The 25,270-nt window shown below is 38.9% G+C and overlaps 2 protein-coding genes across 2 annotated transcripts; both read right to left on the minus strand.

The window, feature by feature from the left end:
• Positions 1–7,503: 7,503 nt before the first annotated feature.
• Positions 7,504–10,764, minus strand: LOC126690212 (uncharacterized). Its single transcript, XM_050385336.1, has 4 exons — positions 10,363–10,764; positions 9,421–10,107; positions 8,926–9,378; positions 7,504–8,397 (listed from the first exon to the last, which is right to left on the minus strand). Exons 1-4 carry the CDS (start codon positions 10,762–10,764, stop codon positions 7,504–7,506), a joined length of 2,436 nt encoding a protein of 811 aa, XP_050241293.1.
• Positions 10,765–16,147: 5,383 nt separating this feature from the next.
• On the minus strand, positions 16,148–22,071 carry LOC126688835 (polygalacturonase At1g48100). The gene is made up of 7 exons (XM_050383707.1): positions 21,930–22,071; positions 18,963–19,493; positions 18,690–18,857; positions 18,232–18,276; positions 17,922–18,129; positions 17,732–17,813; positions 16,148–16,878 (listed from the first exon to the last, which is right to left on the minus strand). The coding sequence occupies exons 2-7, from the start codon at positions 19,389–19,391 to the stop codon at positions 16,374–16,376; spliced, it is 1,437 nt and encodes a 478-aa protein (XP_050239664.1). The 5' UTR covers positions 19,392–19,493; positions 21,930–22,071; the 3' UTR covers positions 16,148–16,373.
• Between the last annotated feature and the right edge of the window lie 3,199 nt (positions 22,072–25,270).

Consider the following 25,270-nt stretch of genomic DNA (forward strand, 5'->3'; position numbering starts at 1 on the left):
GGCCTAAAAGAGCCCGAAAAGAGAGAATAAGCAAACCCATGGGCAATATGTAACGTAGAAAAGTGAAAATGAGCCACAGTAGGCCCGAAGTAATGAAAGTAGGGAAAGTAAGAGGTTGATGGAAAGTCCATGAACCTTGAAGATGAAGGATAAGTTAATTGGACCAAGGAAGCCCAAAGGAGTTAGTAAAAGCCCATGGGAATGCAGAGTTAAGAAAAGGGCCAAAAGGGCCCAAGGAAAGTAAATGGGCCAAGGATGCCCAACGTAACCAAAAAGGCTCAAATGACTATACTAAGTCATTGAGGGAAAAATAAGCAACAAGCCCAAAAAAGCCCAGTAGGCTTGGGTCAAATAACACCACGATAAGAATGATAAAGCAGTATGGCAGGACACACAAAGATTGCAGAAAAGAACAAGAGAGTGGACTGAAAAAGGAAAAGCCCACGACCAAGCAAAAGCCTAGCCCCGAAAGGAGCAGGCTTTAAAGTATGAGAAGCTAGAAAATGGTTCACACCATAAGAAGCCAAGGAAGGGCGGTAGGATGTGCCAACAAGTCTCCAGACCACGGTGGACGCATGAGCAACAGACAGATTTCAGATATACATGGAAGTGAAGCACACACAAGGCTCAGATCTCGCTAGCTTGTACCCAGCTAATACAAGAGGTGGTGAGGTCATGGGTAAGAGGTAAGAGGGCATGATCTGGTGGTGGGGTTCGGGGAAAACCTATTCTGGGGTTCATGCTTGGGCTCTTTTAGGGGATGTGTCCTACTGGGATGACATACCACCCAAAGGAAGCAAGGATGAGCTGAGACCACTAGATGCATGCCATAAGGGATAGGGAGAGAGAGAGCACTCACTATAGCACGACAGGTAAACAAACAAAATAACCTTCTTTGCCTGGTACCATGGCCAGCGCAGGTAAGTGGTGATGGCTGGCAAACCAGTAAGTGGTTGGTAAGGACACCCAGACTAAACAAAGGTTGTTAAAGACTAAAATAGTAAAATTCGTTTACAACAGGCACTATAAAAAGGGGCTTTGCCATGCACAGTAAGGGGGGGCATCACAATCACGATCACAAACACTGTAATAGTAACCTCTAAGAGTGATTCGCAACAAAAGCGAGTAAACACTGAGAAAGAAAAGGAAGGAAAGAAGAAAAAAAAAAACTAGGAAGGATAGAGAATAGAAAGTATAGAATGACAGACATGCACTAATAGGTTGATCTTTTCTCTCCCTCTAAGGCCCTGCTCTCTATCAAAAAGACAGAGGATCACCCATTAAACATGAACCATTCAGGCCCATTCTCTCAAAATAATTAATTTCTTTCCCCTGGGAGATTAGTCGCATTGAGGAAGTGGTTTACTTTCTTGGTTTCAACTCCGCGGCATTACTTAGCATGGCAGACTGATTTTCCCTTCTCTAATTCAATAACCCCATTATTATTATTCATTTATTTCTCTACTTTGGACCTACAGGGTCCCCCTTGTCACCTGCTCTTATTCATTTTGTCCACTATTTCTTGTATTGTCCTTATTATATTTGTCTGCCATAACTTACCCACAGCAGTTCTACCTGCCATAGGCCTGTCATCAAAGCCTGGCAAACGGGGCATAGTTTGTGCACAAGCCAAACCAAAGTGAGTTGCAGCTGAACCAATCCCGACTCCCTTACTCAAAACATTAGGGCCTAATACCGCAAGAAGTAACCCAGCCCAATATTGTAAAAAAGGCTCACTGCAAACACTAACCCAATCCATTTATCAAACGGGTCCGTCATGTCAACCCGAATATGACACAAACCCAATAAGTCTCAACCCATAACCTGTTAATTTCGCGTCGTGTCATATCAGGTTCTTGGATCATGTCCAATTTTGCTACCCCTACTTCAACCTGTGGAAAATTTCATTAAGTTAAGTTATCAGTTTTTTATTAGATAGGAGAAAACGATTTATTAGCATAGCCAAAATATATATCATCAGTAAGATGACTTCTCTAGTCGTATAATAAGTAAGATTCAAATTCATCACAACTTAAATGTTAGGGGCTGTTTGGTAAGAGTATTTAAATATAGGTTTTTTTTTTTTTTTTTTGCAATCCATAAAATGGTGGGTCTCATACTTGAATTTATTGTTTGGCTAATATTTTCTAAATACAATTTTCAAAAAATTGTATCCTATTTTCCTGATTTAAAATAGGATTTTGAAAACGGCATAGGGGGTATTTTCAAGATACATAAAATGTTTTTATTGACATAATTGTAAATATATTGAAAATAGTGGACCCCACATATTTGTCCAAACTCTTTTATCTCTTCAATTTAGGAGTTTATCTTTATCACAAAAAGTTCTCACACTTCAAATTTGAAACTTATCATTAAAAAAAAAAAAAAAAACACATGATGAGCTCTATTTCCATATCATTATCCATAAAAATAAAAAAAAATAAAAAAAATAAAAAAATTAATCTACAGATTCTACACGTTACTTTTTGTAATTTTTTTTAAAATCTCAAAAATAGAAATGGTCTCCCAAACAATTATTTTTGTTTTTAGTATTTTGAAAATTGTTTTTAAAAGTGGGAGCTAAACATGTAAAATATAAAAATTATTATCTGAAAACTAGTTTCAAGTTCAATTTTTTGAAAATTGTTTTTATACTATATTGGAAACAAAAACAAAAATCTTCCTACCAATCAGGCCCTTAACCTCCCTTTTTTTTTTTTTTTTTTGTGTCTCTAATAGCAAAGATTGTAGATTTGGTGGCACTTTCGACACATGGTGGCTATGGTCGTCATGACCTACTTTTTGAGTAACTATCATACAAAATTGTTACATTATTTAAGCTATTTTTTCTAAGATTTTTATCCATCCTAAAGGCATTCAACAGTATTTTATATGGCAATTATCCCACCAAATCTTCTTTGATTCTTCATATATGATCAATATCATACATATAATCAAGGAGCTGTGGGATTAGAATAAATTTTTTTTTTTTTCAAAAGAAGACTTGGCCTCTCATATTATGGCTTTAATGGGTGGTGAATAGGAATTGGTTCAGAAGAGAAGGGTTTTGTAATTTTGAGGGCTAACCCGTTTTTTAAAAAATAGAATTATTATTGATATTACTCCGAATCAGTAAGGTGGAATGGCCTGGCTTCGGTGGGCTGTTCAAACGGTTGATGGCCTGCAAGGAAGAAAACGCAATCAAAGAGGAGACCGGAGAAGACCGGTCGAACCCCCTCCGATGGAGAAGTTAGACTCGTAGAGAAAGAAGTTCCAAGTGTTTTGGAAATTTGTCTGAGAGAAAATCTTACCTCTGTCGGGTTCAGACCGATCCCTTATATAGGGAGCCTGGGGCGGTTATTTGTCCAATAACCTCCCCAGGATTTGTGGAAACCAACAACTCTGGAGTTAACTACCTCAACGGATATAAAACGGTAACTGCTAATGGAAATTAACTTATTCGAAGGGTTTGTTGAGATAGTTGCGGGTTGTCGAAAGTCTAAGTGTTGAGCTTTCGTCCGTCTGGTGTAGGGTGGTTTAGTCGTCCAAGGATATTTAACGATTTCTCATGGACGAACCTCATGGACGATCCTGTCGTCCATGGGAGACTTAAACTTATGGAGTGGTGCTATTATTCATGGACGTTTCTCCTTCTTCTGGATAAACTCTTGGATCGACCTGCGTTGTAGGCTCTGGACGATCCATTTGGACGATCTGGAGATGGATTGTTTTCCACTTCTCTATCAGTTGCCCCTTTGTTCAAAGGGTCGTCCAGGACATTGTCGTGATTTTAACAAAATTTCGCTTTTTCGTACGCCACGTGTCGCGAAACTGTTGGTTGGCCAGTCGTGTCGATCTCATTTCCCAAAGGGATCGCCACGTGTCAATTTCTGAATGGCGAGTGTCATTTCGTTGACCCTGTTGCTGGGGCCTATAAATAGCGCATTCTCTTTCATGCCCCTCACTTTTTTCCTCATTCTCTCTTTTGCCAACTCGTCCAAGATTCTCGTCTAGCTCTCGTCCTAGTTTCATCAGGTATTTCCTCTTTTCTTTTTTTTCTTTTTAGGCTCTCATTTTAAGTCCTCTATATTTCAAACATGTCTTCATCTTCTAGTTTCGAGAGAGAGATAGACGACTACCAGGACGGCTCTGAGAGTGAGGGTAGTATAGATAGTTCGTCCTGTAGTGATTCTTCAGACGAGCATTACTTGTCTGGGGTTCCTGGCATTCCCTTAGAGGAATTTCAGGAACAACGACGTAGGGCGGCTTCTGGATCTGGGGCTAGCTCGTCCAGACAGCCGTCTAGTCCTCCTCAAGACAAGGAAGAGGACGAAGAAGATGTAATCTATAGCTGTGCCCCAGAAGTAGCATCCACCTTAGACGGTGCTAAGTTGAAAACTCTTGTAGATAGATATCAAATCCCTAAAGAGCTTAACCCTCGTCTACCCAAGGTTGGAGAATGGTGTTGTTCCCCTTCCTCTGGCTTAGGGGTATATGCTTCTTATCTTTTAGCAGGCCTTAGGTTTCCCCTAAACTCTTTCTGCAGAGACCTCTTCCAAAGGTTGGGTATTGGGCCTAACCAGCTCAATCCCAATGGTTGGAGGACGATTGTTGCCATGCAAGTATTATGGCGTGAGGCATTGGAAGGGGACCGTCCAATTACAGTGGACGAGTTCCTTTACTGCTATAAGCCCTCGGAGATCAAAAAATCTACTGGGTTCTACCAATTCTCGTCCAGAGGTTCATATTACAGTTTAATAACGGGCCGTAGTTCGTCCGACTGGCTTTGGAAAAAAGAATTTTTTATTATTTCTGGAAATTGGGCTGGGGACCCAGCTGATGTGGGTATTCCCCTCTTCCCACCTTTTACCAGCCCTCTAGGTCGTCTTCGTCCTGAAGGTATGTTTTTCTTTCCATTTTATCCTGTTTGTCCTTTAAAATTCCTTATCTGTCACTCGTCTAACCCTTTATCTTGGTGATGCAGCTGTTGTTCGTCCACACTTGGACAAGTTTTTCTTGGACCGGATAGACGTGGTTCGCACCTTTCCAGGAAGGACTTTCCACGACTTAGTTACCCTTAGTCGTCTAGCTACTTGGGGACTTGGTCCAGTCCCAACTGCTGAAAACTTAAGTCACGAAGAGCTCACTCGTCGAAGTAAGTGTCGTCCATTGTACTTTGTTATTTCAGCTCTCCTTTCTTTTATTTATTTATCTATTTATATATATATTTTTTTTAATTAATTTTCCTCGTCATAGGGATAAGCACGATGAGGGAAAACAAAGAGAAAACAGTGGCTAGCGGGGACGAGGATGCTGCTGCCCCTACTGTCAAAGTGGCTTCCGTCCAGGCTGGGAAGAGGAAGTCTAAACCAATCTTAAGTACTGTGGACCTGGACGACCTTCCCAGTCGTCGTGGCCACAAGAGGCAAAAGTCAAGTAAGACTTCCCTTCCCAAGGTTCCTAAGTTCGTACCACCAACAGTGAACTTGGACGAACCTGTGGTGGACGTGGAGCCCGTCCAAACAGTTCATCCTATCCAGTCTGATCCTCCCCCTCCTCCCAAAGCTTCTCATAAGCCAAGCCCTTCAGAGTCCACTGATCGTCCACCTAATTTGGTTCTGGACGAGGGTTATGCATGGAGGACGTTCAAAGGAATCGTCACTGATCATGAAGTTAACGAATGTTACAACATGTCAGTGAAGGAGTTTGAACGCTCTGGCATCCATGACCTTTTCAAGGTAAATTTATTCCTCGTCCTTGTGTGTAAACATTTTATCTTGAATGAAATGTCTAACTCTTTTTTGTCCAAATGCAGGCTATGTCAAAGTTTTCTACAGCAACCTGTCAAGCCAAGGAGCTTGCTTCAGATGCTAAGACGGCCAAGGAGAAGGTTAAGGAGCTGAGCCATGAGATTTTATCCAAGAAGGGGGAGGTCATTAGGTTGACCGAGTACTTTAATCGTCTGCTGGGAAGCGAGACGAAGCTGAAGAACGATGTGGAGGAGCTCAAAGCTGACAATTTAGAGAAGGATACCCGCATCGTCCATCTCGAAGGACAAGTGTCAGAGCTTACCTCGTCTTTGGAGAAGGCACGTGAAGAGGCAATTGCTGCCTTTAAGAAGTCTGACGAGTATAAGAATCGTCTAGACAGTCATTATGCAGCTGGTTATGAAGACTTCCGTGCTGATGCCAAAGAGGCATATCCTGATTTGGACTTCAACTCCTTCAAGCTTCCTCTTGTTACAGAGAGTTCCGTGTTGCAGACGAGTTCCGAGGACGTCAACATCATGGACGACGCTAACACTGAAGTCACTCAGGACGACCCTAAGACGAGCTTGCCCAAGTGAAATCTGTTTCCTCAGAAAATCTACTTTTATTTGCCTTTTCATGGAAGTGCCCGTTGTTTTGGGCCTTTTCTTTTTCTTTTATTTTAAAGCTCATGCAAGTACAATCATCTCGTCCAGGATTATGGACGAGTTTTATATACATTTTCATATTCAAAACTAAAGGGGTTTTTGGACGTTGGTCGTCCACCCTTTGAATTTCATGAAAGAAATGAATACTTCTATTTTTACTTCCATTGTGTTTGAATATTTACGTTTCCAGCTTTATGTATGAAATTTTTATTTTCATATCAGCAGTGTGGTTCGTCCATCTAGGAATTCAGTTTACCTCGTCTTGGGCATGGGGGAGAATTTTATTACATCACCAAGATAAAGTAAATTGATTCCTTTTGGCTAGATTTTTCATCATTCCAAAATTATGGACGATCATTTTGTCGTCCTTGATGATTAGACTTTTTAGCGATTTCTCGTCCAATGTAATGGATTGTTAAGCTAGTTTCGAAGTCTTTTCTCGTCCGCGTCTCGGACGAACACTTTCGGGAATTCATCTCGTCTTGAGGTCTAGAGGAGTATGCCCTTTTCATCTCGTCCTATGTTCTGGACGGATGAAACTTTGCTTTATTTTTAGCTTGGGTTTCATCTCGTCCTATGTTCTGGACGGATGGACCTCGATTTCATTTTCAGGTTAGGTTTCTTCTCGTCCTATTTCTGGACGGATGGACCTTAGCTTAATTTTCAGTTTAGGTTTCATCTCGTCTCTTGCTTTGGACAGATGTACCTTTTCATCTTTCCTTTGGAGGAAGGCTTATGGACGATATATCCTTGCGTCCAAGGATTTCATTCGTCCATGCTAGCTTTCTTTTTGCGGATCAATCTGAATGAACATATAAGGATTCCAATAATATACTTGAAAACAACATATATATATTTGAAAATCCAAACTTATGTAAACATTCGTCCACAGGCATGGCACATGCTCATTAGCTAGTGCCTTATTGAATTAAAAATACAAACCAACTCATCCATGAATAGCACAAAAGTGAAAACACTAATGTACTTTCTAGGGGATTATTAAAATACTTAAAAACACTTGACAGTAGTAAACACTTCTGCTCGTCCATATATCTCGTCCAAGGACACTGGTGAAGAGTTAGCACTTATTGATGGTACTTCCTGAGGTGCTCAACATTCCAAGGGTGTTCCAGCCTCCGCCCATCCAAAGCTTCCAAATAGTAGGATCCTTGTCTTTTGCAGTTGATAACCCTATAAGGTCCTTCCCAGTTTGGGCCAAGTTTCCCGTAGGCCGGGTTTTTTGTTGCCAAGGTAACCCTCTTCAAGACGAGATCCCCGATGTTGAAATGCCTAGGCTTCACCATAGCGTCATATTGTCTTGCCATGAGATTTTTGTACCTTGCTGTCCTCTGTTCTGCATCCATCCTGACCTCGTCCATAAGGTCAAGGTTAAGACGGAGCTGTTCCTCGTTTTCTTCAGTTTGATACTTCCTCACCCTGTGGCTCGTCATGTGTACTTCTGCTGGTATAACTGCCTCGCTTCCGTAGGCTAGTTTAAAAGGAGTTTCTCCTGTTGGAGTTCTCGCTGTCGTTCTATAAGCCCATAAAACACCTGGTAATTCATCCGGCCATATTCCCTTTGCCCCTTCGAGCCGAGTCTTGATGATCTTCAGCAAGAATCGGTTCGCTACTTCTGCCTGGCCATTGGCTTGTGGGTGGGAGGGTGAGGAGTAATGGTTCTTTATTCCAAGCTGTTCACAAAATTCCCTGAAAGGTGTGTTGTCAAACTGTCGTCCATTGTCAGACACTAGCACCCTAGGTACTCCGAATCTGCATACAATGTTCTTCCAGAAGAAGTTCTTGACATTCTGCTGCGTAATTTTGGCCAAGGGTTCGGCTTCCACCCATTTTGTGAAGTAATCTATTCCCACCACCAAAAACTTCATTTGCCGAGTTCCAGTCGAAAAGGGCCCCAAAATGTCAAGTCCCCATTGTGCGAAAGGCCAAGGGGCCATCATTGGCGTGAGATATTCTGCTGGCTGTCTGGGAATGTTGCTAAAGCGTTGACATTGATCACATACTTTGACATATGCTTTAGCATCAGCTTGGATGGTTGGCCAATAGAATCCGCTACGGATGACTTTATGGACGAGTGATCTGGCTCCCGAATGGTTCCCGCATGCTCCTTCGTGAACCTTCCTCAACATGTAATTTGCCTCGTCCGGAGCCAAACATCTTAAGAGAGGCTGGGAAAAACCTCTCTTATATAACACCTCGTCCATAAGTACATACCTGGCTGACTTGACCCTGAGCTTCCTAGCTTCGTCCTTCTCTTCTGGAAGCCTTCCGTCCTTTAAGTATGACACTATTGGGGTCATCCAATTTCCTTCTCCCTCTATCTGCATCAGTTCTGGAAAGTCTATACTAGGCATGTAGTGTACATCATCCATTTCGTCCAAAGCCTCATTCGCAGATGCTTCCTTCGCCAGAGTATTCGCCTCCATATTCTCTTCCCTTGGGATTTGAACAAAATCTGCTTTTTTGAATTTCTTCACAAGGCGTACTACCTTCCTTAGATATTTCTTCATTCTGTCTTCCTTGGCTTCACATATCCCATTGACTTGGCCTATGACCAATTGAGAATCTCCCAGGACAAGTATTGAGTCTGCTTCTACGGATTTGGCCAGTTCCAACCCCTTTAAAAGGGCTTCATACTCCACTTCATTGTTAGTAGTCTGGTATTGCAGACGGGCCTTGTATTTCAATTTGTCCCCTTCTGGCGACTGCAAAACAACTCCTATTCCTCCAGCATATAATGTAGACGATCCATCTACATGGACGACCCATTTGTTGTTGTACTCTCCTTCCCCCAGGTCTTCGTAACTTGGAGTGAACTCTGCGATGAAATCTGCTAGGGCTTGAGCCTTTATTGCATTTCTCGGTTGGTACCGAATGTCGAATTCACTAAGTTCAACTGCCCACTGAATCAGTCGTCCTGCGGCTTCCAGCTTGTTCATTGCCTTCTTAAGCGGATGGTCCGTCATGACATTGATGACATGAACTTGGAAGTAATGTCTTAACTTCCTAGAAGCCGTTATTAGTGCAAAAGCCAATTTCTCCATGAGCGGATATCTTCCTTCTGCTCCTCTGAGTGCCCGGCTAGTGTAGTACACCGGCTTTTGTATTTTCCCCTCTTCTCTGATTAAAGCTGAATTTACGGCGTGTGGGGACACCGCTAAGTATAGGTACAGTTCTTCTCCTTGCACGGATGGACTTAATAATGGGGCAGTTGTGAGATAGTCTTTCAGGTCTTGGAAGGCCCTTTGGCATTCGTCCGTCCACTCAAATGCCTTCCTGAGGACTTTAAAGAAAGGTAAACACTTATCTGTGGCTTTCGAAACAAACCTGTTCAAAGTGGCAACTCGTCCTGTTAGTGATTGGACTTCCTTGATACTCTTCGGTGGCTCCATGTTCAATATAGCCTGGATCTTGTCCGGATTTGCCTCAATTCCTCTTTGCGAGACCATGAACCCCAAAAACTTTCCCGACGATACTCCGAATGCACACTTGCTTGGGTTCAACTTCATCTTATATCGCCGAAGTGTTTCAAAGGTTTCCTGTAGGTCGTCTAGATGGCTTCCCTCATCTATGCTCTTCACAAGCATGTCGTCGACATAAACCTCCACATTCCGTCCTATTTGTGGACGAAACATGTGATTCACTAACCTTTGATAAGTTGCCCCTGCGTTCTTCAAGCCAAAGGGCATCACTTTGTAGCAAAACAAGCCTTGGCTGGTAATGAAGGAAGTTTTTTCCTGATCAGCTTCATCCATCTTGATCTGATTATATCCTGAGAAGGCATCCATGAAGCTCAGCAACTGATGGCCAGCAGTAGAGTCCACCAATTGATCAATGCGTGGCAGAGGATAACTATCCTTGGGACATGCTTTGTTCAAGTCAGTGAAGTCTACGCACATTCTCCACTTTCCATTAGCTTTCTTCACCATCACCACATTGGCTAACCAATCCGGGTAATAGACTTCCTTAATGAACTTTGCCGTGGTCAGTTTTTGAATCTCTTCCTTGATTGCTTTGTCCCTCTCGGGAGCGAATACCCTCTTCTTCTGACGGATAGGCTTAAAAAAGGGGTATACATTCAATCGATGAGTGATCACACTTGGGTCGATTCCTGGCATGTCATCATGACTCCATGCAAAAACGTCGATACTTTTTCTCAGGAACTGGATGAGGTCTTCTCTTGCCTTCTCCTTCATACATGTTCCAATTCTGGTAAATTTCTGAGGATCATCTTCTTGCAAAAGAACATCTTCCAACACTTCCGTGGGCTCTGCAATAACTCTTCCTTCCTCGATGCTCATTGTCTGCACCTGTTCGTCCAAAGCCATCATGGCTAAGTAGCATTCTCTAGCTGCCAACTAATCTCCTTGTGCTTGTCCTATCCCGTACTCCGTAGGGAATTTGACTGATAGATGGTAGGTCGAGGTTATCGCCTTCCAACTATTAAGAGTGGGTCTTCCAATAATGGCATTGTATGAAGAGGTACAATCTACCACGAGGAAATTGACTTCCTTGGTTATCTGTTGCGGGTATGTCCCTACCACAACTGGTAATGTAATGGTACCCACGGGCTGCACCTTCATTCCTCCAAATCCTATCAGTGGCGAGCATACTGGACGAAGTTGATCTCGTCCAAGCCTCATTTGTTGGAAGGCGGGGTAGTACAATATGTCTGCTGAACTTCCATTGTCAACTAACACTCTCCTGGTTGTATAATCTGCAATGAGCAGTGTAATGACGATCGCATCATCATGCGGGTGATGGATCCTCTCAGCATCTTCGTCGGTGAAGGAAATGGTTGGCTCGTCCATTGATCTCGTCCTTGGTGATCGTCCAGAGAGCTGGACGTTTTGTACCGCTTTGAGATACGTCTTCTTCGACTTGGAAGATTGCCTCATCAAGTTCCCTCCAACGATAATCCTTATCTCTCCTAATGGGGGCCGGGATGATTCCTCTATTTTGCCTTTCAGCTTCTCATCTGTACGATCCCTTCCAACGAAGTGCTTCAACTTTCCTTGTCTGATAAGGTTCTCAATTTGCTGTTTTAGGTCGTAACATTCATCCGTGTCATGCCCATGGTCCCTGTGGAAGCGACAATATTTGTTCTTATTGCGCTTGTTGGGATCCCCTTTCATCTTCTCTGGCCATTTTAAAGAAGGATCGTCTTTGATTTGCATGAGCACCTGATTAAGTGGAGCATTCAGGGGCGTATAGTTCTGGCTTCTTCCCAAGGGACCTGTCTTCCTGCTATCTCGTTCCTTCCTATCTTCCATCCGTCCCTTCTTTGGACGAGGGGCTTGTTCTGAGTGTCGAGCTGGGTGTGCTTCCATCCTCTCAGCTCTTTTCCTCTTCTTGGCTATGATTGCATCTTCTGCATTCATGAAGTTCTGAGCCGAATGGACGAGCTCGGCCATGGTTTGAGGCTCCTTCTCATATAGCTTGTGGATAAATAAATCCGAATTAATCCTGTTGTGGAAGGCTGCCAGTAGAAGCTTGTCGTCCACCTCGTCCACACTAAGGGCTTCTCTGTTGAAGCGAGTGATGAATGACCGCAGGCTTTCGTTTTCCCCTTGTTCTATGGTCAGTAAGCTGGACGAAGACCGCTTGTGCCTCTGTCCCCCGATGAAATTGTTAACAAACAATTTGCTTAACTCTTCGAAAGAACTTACGGAACTTGGGGGGATTTTACTGAACCAAACTCGTGCCGGGCCTTTAAGGGTAGTAGGGAAGGCTCGACATATGATTTCATCAGGGACCCCTTGAAGGTGCATTGTTGTCTTGAATGTTGCAATGTGATCAAAGGGGTCACGCATCCCATCATACGAGTCCAGGGAAGGTAGTTTGAACTTTGATGGTAGAGGGTGGCCATTGATGGAAGCCGTAAAAGGAGAGTCAGTCCTGTGGACCAAATCCTCTATAGGATTCGTTCTCCTCATGTTCTCCTTCATCTCCTCCATGACTTTCTTCATTTGGTCCATCTCCTCTTTCAAGTGTGGCACTGTCCGTGAAGTAGTGCCTCTAAACTGACTTCCAATCTCAGTATTCTGTGTGTCACCATGGCCTTGTGTCTGCCCTGCGTGTTCCTCACGTGTCTGTCTCCTCTGAGTGATCTCCATCCTTAACTCCTGGTTTTGGCGAGTCAATTCCGCCATTGCAACCGCCATGGATTGCATATTCTGAACGGATGACGTTTGCATGACTGGTGCAGATTGGCGATCACGCTGGGGATCACTTGAAGCGCCTCTGCTTCCCTGACGGCCAGGGCTAGTAGCCATCGACCTGGTCCTGACCATCCTAACCCTTTGTCGCGGAAAAGAAAGTCGCAAAACAACCTTCGCTTCCCACAGACGGCGCCAACTGATATTACTCCGAATCAGTAAGGTGGAATGGCCTGGCTTCGGTGGGCTGTTCAAACGGTTGATGGCCTGCAAGGAAGAAAACGCGATCAAAGAGGAGACCGGAGAAGACCGGTCGAACCCCCTCCGATGGAGAAGTTAGACTCGTAGAGAAAGAAGTTCCAAGTGTTTTGGAAATTTGTCTGAGAGAAAATCTTACCTCTGTCGGGTTCAGACCGGTCCCTTATATAGGGAGCCTGGGGCAGTTATTTGTCCAATAACCTCCCCAGGATTTGTGGAAACCAACAACTCCGGAGTTAACTACCTCAACGGATATAAAACGGTAACTGCTAATGGAAATTAACTTATTCGAAGGGTTTGTTGAGATAGTAGCGGGTTGTCGAAAGTCTAAGTGTTGAGCTTTCGTCCGTCTGGTGTAGGGTGGTTTAGTCGTCCAAGGATATTTAACGATTTCTCATGGACGAACCTCATGGACGATCCTGTCGTCCATGGGAGACTTAAACTTATGGAGTGGTGCTATTATTCATGGACGTTTCTCCTTCTTCTGGATAAACTCTTGGATCGACCTGCGCTGTAGGCTCTGGACGATCTGGAGATGGATTGTTTTCCACTTCTCTATCAATTATATTTGTAGACACACATGAACCAAGGGTTATTAAAGAATTCTTAATAGTTCGAAGGTAATTACAACTAAAAAGTGCTCAAATAGCATTGATAATGATGCTGAAAAATGATATTTTCTCACTGTTTTTACTATAAATTTTGATTCACAAATAATTTTTGAGTTAAGTTTATTTTATTTGAAAGTACATATCTTGGGCTTCAATTTGAACATATATTTTGTGTAGTTTGGATTGAAATAAATGAGTTATGGCTGTTTAAAGTTAGGCCATTATTGTTGTTTGATTTGGTATAGTTATTTGACATGATGATAATATGTTTTGTATGATGGGTTCTAATCTAGTCATGATCTAATTTTGCTTACTTTTTGGTATTTCCTTTGTGTTTTCGTTTATGTCCTTAAATATCAAGTTAGTTTATTGATGTAGAACTTTTCACATGTGTTTCCTTTTATTATAGTGATATATTCTTTAATGTATGTTAATATGACAATGATGTAGTTTTTCATTTAGTTTTGGTGTTTCCTTTGTATTTCTCTTTGATTTAAACTCAAGTATACAACTGATTTAATCCAAACATGTGATTTTTACAGTTTTTGTGCTAAGGATGCGAATGCATGCTCAAGGATGGACATACAGGACTTCAACCTTGCATACGCATGGTTGAGTATGCGTACGCACCTCTAACCTAAATTTGGGCAGAAAATGATGTTTTATTTTATTTAATTAATTTCCATGTGTTTTGTGATTTGTTTGACTTTGAATTCCATGTTTTAGGTTAATTGAATGATATTTTGTTTTCCATGTTAGGTTTAATTTGATATGTTTTCCTTGTGTGTTTATTTAATTGCTAGTTTTCCATGTTTAATATAGTTTGTTGGCAAAAATCCAAAACTGACCCTTTAATCTTCAGCCTTTTTCATTTCAGCTCTCAAACTTTCAGTTTTGTCATTTTAGTTCTCTAACTTTCAATTGTTGTCAATTCGATACTCCGTTAGACCTCGTTACCTATTGCCATTAAGTGAGCCAAAAGACGTCGTTTTGGCTTCTTTTTTCTTTTCTTTTTTTATAATAAATTTTGGAATTAAAAGAAAATAAAAAAATGTTATTAAAAAAAAAAAAACATATAGGACTAAGAGAGATCGAGATGAAACTGAGTTGTAGAGATTGAAACCAAGATGAAGGTGATGGAGTTCTGATATTGAGGCCGAGTTGTAGAGATTGAGACCAAGACCGAGATATTGAGATTGAGATCGAGATGAAGGTGATGGAGTTTTGATATTGAGACCAAGTTGTAGAGATTGAGACCGAGATGAAGATATTGATAGGGTGTACTTCGTAGCTCCAGCATGGACCAATTCTTCGTTTCCCCCAAATGTTCAACACTGTAACTAAAGGGTGTTGCAGGAGGGAGCTTTGGAGAAGACTCATCAGTGTCCAATTCCATAGCCATGGATGGAGCGGGCAAAGGAGCTTCAAGCGGAGAGTAGAAGCCATTGTCTTTAGTTTCAGGTGCCATAGCTTCGATATAAGGTGGAGGAGAAGCATATTCTAGAGAAAGAGAATTGTTTGATCCATATTCAGGAGCCAAGGGTTCTTCTTCCCCTAAATGTTTTTTTTTTTTTTTTTTTTTTTTTTAATAAAAGTTTTTTAATTTTATTTTAATTCAAAAATTTATGAAAAAAAAAAAGAAAAAAAAAGAGCCAAAATCAACATCATTTTGGCTCACTTAATGGCAGTAGGTAACTGAGGTTTAACGGAGTACCGAATTGACAACAATTAAAAGTTAGAGGACCGAAATGGCAAAACTGAAAGTTAGATAACTGAAATGAAAAAGACTGAAAGTTAGAGGGTCAGTTTTGGATTTTTGCGTAATTTGTTTGATTTGTGATTTAATGTGTTTCTTTTTATGTTATGTGATATTTAACATGTTGATTATGTTCTTTTTTGTTTAGTGCATGATGTATGTTTAGATTTATGATTATGACTCTTTTAATAACTTCTTTATTAAACATGGTCTATCAACACATAATGGAGGCCAGTCCACACGTCCGACAATCTTGGGTGCCTAACATCTTCCTAAGTTGTACTCTAACTCCGAACCCGTAATTTGGTATGTAGACCCATGTAAGAGGCCCAATTTGATTTCTAGACCTAAACTAGGTGACTACTCCCAAATCTCTGTCTTTGATCCATTCGGCTAAGGCGTGCTTCCCATGAGTGCGAGACAATGTGCTCACAATATTTATTTTGGTCAATTATTGTAATATCAAAGTGACTTGAATTTCTTCTGTTTAACAAAAGAGTTATCACGAAGATATTGACGAATTGCTCTATATTGACTTTCCTAGTGTTTGCATTGCTATTGTTGACAATTCAATTTGTGGCTTCTATGGGCGTAAGCCGCGGCATAAGAGATATAGGAATAAATATTATTTATTATAAAATGATATTTATATGAAATAGCGAATATGAAATAGGTCGAATAAAAATAATACAAAATATAAGACCTTTCCGAGAGTAATTTGCCTGCGGGACCAAAAAGGGGAATTAAACTCCATGTCCTCCACTTTTATTAATTGAGTTATTTGTTTCATTAAAATTAGATATACACACAAACAAAAGTAATATTGTTAAGAATTTAGGTATGGGCACAAGTAATATCGTTAATTCTATTTGTCTATGCATCAATCAGATGAATTACGTTCTGATGTGGATCAAACAATGGATCGGTCTTGAACCAATTTCTAGCATTGACATTAATACTATAAAGTAAGCACCCAATCTATTACAATATGGGCCCAAAAAATTAGGCCCTTGTCTACATCTCATCACACAATAAGGGGGAAGCCCAAAAAGGGATGGAGCTTAAAGTAATAATAATGACCCAAAATAGAGAAGGGCCTCTTGGGCTGTATACAGTATTCTATAACATTAATCACCAGAAAACACTAAAATATATCAGTTGCACTCATATGTGGATGGCTCAAACGCATTCTGAGGCTCCCCATCTCGTAAGCAATCAATGGGAGGTATAGTCAAAGTCTCCTGATTCCCATAAGCATTCCAACAAAATGGATCCTCAAGCAGTTGCCCTTCCTGTGGAAAAAGCTCTACTTCTGAAAGTCTTATGTTTGTGCAAGCAACTGTGTCACTGCATGCAAAATGTATAGGGGTCCTGCGCACATCGTAGGTGCCCTTTATGTTCCTGTAGGAAATGTCATTGACATGTACAGCTGAAGTTTCGTTTAAGCAAGCCTTTGACAAGCAGTAATATTGGTCTATGATAATGCAGTTCATAACGTTGTCCATTTGGATGTTATCGAATGCTATGCCTGTTACTGAACCCGTCCCACCTTGCCAAGTCTTGATTCTGAGCCCATTGTCCGATTCCTTAATGACTGCGTTGCGAACTGTAATGTTAGAAACACATGCCTGGGAATTGTGCACTCCAAGGCTTCCAATGCTGCAGAAAATAAATAAGAGTAACTAAGTCAGGCACACCGAAAGAGAATTCAGTTTGTTGGTCCCATTTCATACTAAAATACATCAAAAAATGAGAGGTAAAACTAAAGTACAAATTCAATGAATTCTCTACTTTAGATTTTTGAATTAGATTCAATAATGTTCGTGCATCAATAACTCACATGGTAGAGTTTAATTATCGTTAGGAGAAAATTACATTAATGTAATTAAATGGTTGAATTTAATTGAAAAATCTAAGTATATATTTCTTAAACAATGTACTTAGGTGACCCGTTGACAAGATCCAATAAACCAACATACTATTAAACTATCCAGTATACATACATCTATCCTAGGATTCTATATGGGTTATTTATTTGCTTTCAGCTTTCTATCTGGAAACTTAAGTAATTTCAACTGTTAAAGCGATTTTATTAAATGAGGCAGGTGCTGCATGGCTTCAAGGAGATGTTAATAAAGGCCATTCTTGCCTTTTGATTCTCATTTTTCCTCTTTATGGATGTACCTCCAAGATGCTATTGAACCCGCCCTAGTGATCACAACTAATTTTTCCTTGAATTTGCTTTCATGTCTACATTTCATTAGTCTAATTAAATTCAATTATGTGCCTGCATTGGTCAATGAACAATATAGTTGAAATTAATTAAATTTATCTATAGGGCTACATTGATCAATAAGCAACATAGTTGATTTAATTGTGAAAGATAATTATACCATTTGTAATGCATTAGTCAATACAATGACATGATTGAAGCATAATGAATACTTCACTCAACCTTAACAAATAGGTAGTTAGGCAAGATTTATACTTATTTGAGAAAGAGAATATGCACCTGATCCCATGACTAGGCCCACAAGTGACACCCTCTATTGCTACATTTGCACACCCGGGTCCAATCGAAATGCAATCATCACCTGTTTAAATCAAGTATAATTGTTACATCTAATCTAATATCTAATACAATTAACTGAATAAAGTATACACTAGCCAAATTGAGTAAATAAGTCACACCATTTTCCTACCATTGCTAATCATGGAGTTGTATATTCCAACAGCTTTAGTGTTCTCAATATGGATCCCATCGGTGTTGGGGCTGAGTTTAGGCGAAGAGATGGACAGCTTGTCAATTAATACTCCTTCACAACCATCGAATTTCATATGGAACTGAGGACTATTTAGGATTCGTAGACCACTGACCACCAAATTTGTGCTCATGAAAAACCGAATTAACTGTAAAGATAGTAAACAAGATTGTTAAGTCAGTTTAAAAAAATAAAATTCAAATTAGTAACTAAAATTTTTGAATTGGCTTTTTCTGATTATTCAACTTACTGCAGGGCTGTCACATGGTCCTGACAACGTCGCCCCGTTTGGACCCTGAAATTACAAAATAGCATTTAGCAAAATATTCCATCCTTCCATACGGTCTTGTATGCGTGTCCTCAATGTCGGAAAAAAAAAGTTTTTTCTCTAAAAAATTCCTTCGATTATATATATATATATATATATATATATAAAAAGATTTTGATAATTATTATTTTACTTTGAAAACTTAAAATAAAGGTAAAAATATGTCTAAGAATATATAAAATATATTTAAAGCTATATAATAATCAATTTATTGTTATATCTCAACAGTGTTGTGCCTAATTTTTTAAGAATTATCGTGTCATATGTGACACCGCACCCATGTTTGTGTCTGTGCTTCTTAGAATTAACAGTGTAAAACTGTAAATTGCTTTATCAAAAAAAAAAAAAAAAAAGTGGAAATTGGATTAAAGATAAACTACCCGGTGAGGCTTGCAGGGGAGTTCCCACCATTTCTGGCCATTTCCTTCAATGGTTCCTTTTCCTGTGAAAGTCATTTGGTCAAGTCTGTAAAACACAAGCCATTGCTTGCGGCTGTCTGCTTTGGGCCATGAATCTGGTCCCTCCGGTGTCATTAGGATTCCATCCACCTTTTCACAAATAAAGCTTAAAATTAAGTGAACTGTATAGACCACAAAAAAAATTTATAGCAATACACTGAAATGAGATAAAGAGCAAGGAGTTTCATTACTTACTTGGAATACAAGTCCTGGCTTGCATGGCCCTGAGAATATTGTTGAAGTGATTATGAAACTATGATCTTCAGGAGCCAAAATTACTGCTGATTCTACTGCACAAGCTTCTTTCCATGCTTGTCTGAATGCCTCAGTGTCATCATTTGAACCATCTCCAACAGCCCCATAAGATCTCACATCAAAAACACAGTTTGCACTAGAATTTCCAGGGTCATTTGGGTAGGGGTCAGAAGGAACAGAAGGAGGACTAGTTGGTGATGAAGGGACTTGAGGATCAGGGGAAGATACAGGGGGTTTAGAACCAGAGGAGCCTCTATTAGAACTTTTCGGCTTCCTGTGGTAATGATATCGTCCTTCCACATTGCTTGAATTCTGAAAGACAAGGCTGGCTATGATCCAAATGGCTAACAGAGTGTGAGCAAGGTCCATGATAAGCAATATTTGATGGCTTATCTAGACAGTCTTCAACACTATGAAGAATGTCTTAATGATAGAACAGGAACCACCACAGAATGCTACACAAGTGTTCCTCTGGGAAATGACAAAAAAATAGTTATAATTGCAGAAAACTAATGGCAGAGAAAGAATGAGTTAACTACTAGAGGCTTCAAATAAGCTATCCTGGCAAAGACAATTTGAAGCAAAGGCTCATATACTTTATATACCCAGACTAAAAGTTCCTCAGAAGAATTGCTCTCGTGTCATAAGTTTGACACGTGTCAAGTACCAGCTGATTAAAATGTCATTGTCTCTAGGAACGGTTGGAGGGTTTTGTAGGGATTTTGTAGGTTGTTCTTATGTGACAATCTTGGCAGAGCAATATTTTGTTGTACATGGATTTTATTTTTAATGGTCTCTAACTTTTTCTTTTTCTCATTCTGTTTTCTTTGGTCTGATTCAATGTTTTGTGCCCCAATGATCTCATGTTTCAGCTTTTCTTTCTTTTTCTCTTTTTTAATTCACTAACTGTTGTTTTTTGTGAGATAAAAGCTGTGAGGAATTGTATCTTCAATAGTTCTGAGCTTGTGAACTGCTATGAGGCCCTTATTTCCTAGAGAAGTGTGCAAAAACAAAATATGTTCTTCGTGGCCTTGTATCTTAAGCTGTGCATGCTTTCTTAGAAGGAAAATGATCCTCTCCTTTGCACTCATTCATGTAGGGGTACATGAGCAATCTCAATGGCATTATAGTGCAATAAATTATTTTTGGTAATAATAGTGCAATAAATTAAGTACCATTGGTGTGGCTTGGCACCTAGGATTCGTAAAACCATATAGCAGTTAATTATTATTTTATTGAGACTTTGATCATATAGTCATGCATGGTAGAGAAGTCTTTGAGTCCTAACAACATATTAAGTATTAACCATCATTAACACTTTCTTCATTTAAATGTATTAGAAAGTGTCACTGTTTTTTCTTATTTGAAGAATAATTTGCCACTTCTTTGCAACAGATGCACTTGTTCTTGAAGATTGCTAGGGTACCTTTGTATGTTAAACTGGGAATAACTTAAAAAATATGTAAGGAGCATTAACCAAAGGTTTGTTCATACAATGAGAAAGAGTTTTAGCACCGTTTCATGACAAACGAGTTGTATAGTATTTACATCTTGACATTCGGGTGCCTTGGATCACCATGGAATGCTGATCTGCAAACACCCACATATATCGACACAAACATCCCAACACAACACATGTATGTGTATTATATGATTAAAGAAGCCAAATATATGTTTCAAGAAACAAACAAACAAAAACAGTCCAAATATTGCTGTCAACATATTTTTTTTTTCCTCATACTGCCATCTACAAAAAGGAAGTTTTGGTCAAATTACACTTTTAACTTTGGTTTTAACCTATGAGTGTCCTCTTCTTTTTTTTCTTTTGGTAACACACACATATATATGAGGGTCTTCAAACTTTTAAGTTCTGTGTCTAAAAAAAATTCCCCTAAAAAAAAATTGTGTCTAAAATAAAAAATACATCAGTTGGCCTTATTAGTAATAAATCAAATTCTCAATAAAAATTATATATAAATATAAATCTAGACAATCAATTAACTTCGATGCTTACCAACCACTATTCTATTTTGGTTACATATGAATAAGTATGATATTCCATCTTTGTAATATCAAACCCAATCTCTATTGCCATTAATTACCATCAAATATTGATTGAGATGTTTTATACTTTTATTCCCTCAAGACAAGTAAATATTCCATGTGATGCCAATATTTTGATTGTTGTTTCACTCATGACCTCCTTTATTGCTGAGAGAGAGAGAGAGCTACTTTAATAGTTTTGAGAATGTGGGGATGAGAGAATATTAAGATGGCAGTAGCAAATGGGTGAACATGGTGGTTTTGATGTAAAAGCAAAAGGACTAGCTCGTGACTCTGTGTTGTTGTTTAGCACCTTGTGGCCATAGAACTAGGAAGCAAGGCAGCCATGCCATGTAGTAGGTGCGCGACAACAGAATTAAACCAGTCACGGGTGCATCCAAATCCCTATGTTGTCCATATATATAAGCCAATTTTTGCAAAAACCCATCTCTCGTGAAATTAAGGGTTTGTTTGATAATGTTGTTCTAGTAACATTATTTGTATTTTTTGAAAATACATGTAAATAAAAAAAGTGTATGAAAATATGTGTAATGTTGTTTAGAATTTGGTTTAGGTCCAGTGCACTAGACCCGGTCAGATGATAACACATGTCTAAAAGTGAAACACATGTCATCATCTCAACGGGTCCAGTACTATTGGACATTGAACCTAAGCCTGACGCTGTTGTTTAAGCATTGAACAATATTGCTTAAAACACCCTACCAAACAGCCCCTAAAGATTACAATAAAATAACCATTCCGGCTTGTAATTCTCACGTGACCCCTCATTAAAACAATTATACAGCACAAACAATAACATATATTAACAATACTACAGTACTAATATTGAAGAACTGAATTCACCTGAATCAAGGCGCTGGATTAGGGAGCTTGGCAAGTTTTGGACGTCACCATACGCATGCAAGGCCAACGTTAAATGGTATGTATGAGTGTATGAGTTGCTATGTAAAAAAATGTGAGCACAGAGAGGCTTTTTATAGAGGTTAGGTTTTACAGGGGAACTAAAACTTGGCATGTTAGATGTACGTGTTTGTCTTAGTCTGTCACGTGTAGACTCTCACGGGTGAACATAATCAAACTCGAAACACAAAAGTCTGTTTCATACCAGTGATTGAGAGTTTGAGGTGCACTTTTTGTGCCTGATAAATTTTGTGTTTATGGTTTTCTGATATGACACATCGGATTAAGCTTCATGCTCTCCCCACACCATCTCTCTTATTGGTTTATTGCGCTAATGGGTCCACCTGAGAGGGTCCCGTGTCCGCAGCATCAAAGAAAAATAGGTTCTCTTTGTTTGAAAGACAATTTTTTAAATAGAATGTTACGTACACATTTTCACATCAAAATTTAGATGATAAGTTTAAGGATGAGTCAAGATTTAAAGTTAGGGATAGAAGTATAAAAAAAATCATTATGAAACTCTAAATAAGCATCCTTCTTCCTCTAAAAAAATTAAAAATGACATCTATTTAGTATTAACAAACCGTCAACAAAGACAAAAATACAAAAATATTTTTTCTTAATATATTACAATGCAATTATTTATAAAAATGGAATTTGACGTGTGTTTGCTGCTTCTTTTTTTTTTTTTTTTTTTTGTGTTTATGTTTATGTGTCTTTGATGCATACGTTTACTACTAGGTAATGAAAAAATTATTTTGTTAAAATCTTTTAAAAGATTAGGTTGTTTGTTTTGGGTAAAATTAGTTGATTGAGCTTAATCATTTTTAACTTTGCTATTTGTCATTTTTATTGTTGGACTAATTTTTTTGGGCTTGTTAATTTTGTTCTAGATTTTAGATCTATAACTTTTTTATGGCCTTTAAAAGGATCAATGATAGTGTTAATAGGGGATTAAGTGTAATTTTATTGAATCAAATTGCTAAAGTTAGTACATAAATATATACTAGTATTTTAAATAAAATAAAAATTTTGGGGGGAAGGGGGGAATGCCAAGCATAGCTCCGTTCATGGAGAAATTGTTACTAATTTTAATTTGACTTATAATTGAAATTACTTTGAATCGGGTTTTATTGTGAAAATATTTTAAATGTAACACTTTTCTTTTTTAAATGTCAACATTTTCTTTTCATATTTTGAAATGAGGACATATATTTCAAATTTTTAGCACACCAATCATGAATATTGTGTAGTATAGTGAATGTAAAAAGAAAAAAAAAATCATTTATTTAAAATAATTCATTTCATGATTTAGATTAAATATTACAAATATCATATCACTTAAATAGTTCGTATGCTTTACATTCAAGAAAATCTTAATCTTGAAATGAACCATTTCAAGTGAAATAAACTAATCGAGATGTAGGGTCCTATCATGCCTTATGACTTATGAGAGAGAGAGAGAGAGAGAAGTTAGGTTGAGGTTGTCTTATCAGAGTTCCAACAGCAAAATTCACATGCTGCGATAAGTTGATTTTGCTGAATTTTGAAGATGGCCATCTCTAGATGCTTCTTCTAAAGGGGATAATGGAGTGGCGCCACGTGTCAGCTGGGAATTCACGGGTTGGTTTTTCTGCATGTCACGGGTGAGAAAAATATTAAATGATAATTTGGAGTACTATATAATGTTTGCGTTTGACAATTGATACCCTTAACTTGTACTTAGAAAACATTATTCAAACTTAAAAAGGACAGCATAAATTTTGTGGCTGGGAAACCATCACCCGGAGCAATTTGGGGGTCTTATTTTATTGATCCCGAATCCCATTTCTTCAAGACCTTTTTTGTTGCATATGGTGTAATGATTGCTCTAGTTTACTGCAATATAGACCTCAAGAATGGTATTCATGATGCAAACACAATAAAAAAGAAGGAGCTCAAAAGTGGTTCCACATGTATGGTTACCAATGGACATAAAAGAGAATGGACTATATATTTTCAAGATTCGCATTAAGAGCTTAATTCATCTAATCTAACAAAGATTCTGAATTATTTTTGTTATTTGCCCAGTGAAATTTTGACATATTTAAAGGGGGATATATGTGGAAATTTGATGCATTATTGTGAGATGAGATGACCTACAATTTTTGTGTTATAGAATTGATTAGATCATCTTACGCAAATGATGCCATCAGCTAGGACCAGGCCCAACGCCCATGGTTATTACATAAGTGAAAATATAAATTAACCGACTGACAAAGTTGGAACCTACCAGCAAATGAGAGGACATATGTTAACAATACAAAAATTGATCTTAGCTAATTGTTATTCTTTCCACCAAAGGCTTGCAATCTTGTGCCAAATACTTTGTCGAGTTTCATCCAAATTAAATAAGAAGGTGACGATTTCTAATTTGCCCTAATACTTGCTTGATTTTGGGGTGAAAACTTGTGCTTAATGTTCCCCAAAAAAAAAAAAAAACTTGTGCTTAATAAGAATATGCAAAACATGGTTTGTTGTCTTCTCCATTAAGTGTATAAACCAGGAAAAAAAATGCTTAGTACCATTAAACGTGATCGTCTCATCGTCCATGAATGTGGAGGCTCAAATGCTCGTGATGCATCAGACTAAATGCAAATTAGTTTCGTCTCTGTGTCACAGAGCCCACATGGATGCATGTTGTGTCATGCTTTCCTTCAAGTAGATCTTATAAAAAAATAGAACAAATTAACAACCTAGTGGCAAGTGCATGAAAATTTTAATATAGTAGATCTTGTGAGCACAGATAACTAGAATAAGTTCTCTGCGTCTGTTTTGACAACCTGGTTCACTCAAAATATGTTTGCATTGCGTGTTAATGTGTTATCCTAATGATACAGGACAACCAGAATAAAATTAAACAAAATTGAGTCAGCACTTAGGCCTTACTTGGAGTCAACACTAAACGGGGAAACCACTAGGAGTCAACACCTAGGGTAGAATTGGAGTCAACACCAGATCAAAGAAAGACCAAACCGCCATTTTTTCATTCATCAAAATATCAACTATCTCCTCAAAGAGTACAATAGGTTGCTTATAAAAGATTGCTAAACCCTAATTCTAATTGGCTAGGAAACCCTAATTGCCTTATTACGAAAATAACCCGGCTTCCAAATTAAAATACTAATGGCCCAATAAACTAATATGACCTAAAACATAAAAATACAATTGACTTGCAAACATAAATAATATTAAATAATAATTTTCTTGCATCTCCCGCATCACCTAATATCCTTCCTCTCTCA

The sequence above is a fragment of the Quercus robur genome, chromosome 6 (assembly GCF_932294415.1).
Source record: "Quercus robur chromosome 6, dhQueRobu3.1, whole genome shotgun sequence".
Classification (NCBI taxonomy): Eukaryota; Viridiplantae; Streptophyta; class Magnoliopsida; order Fagales; family Fagaceae; genus Quercus; species Quercus robur.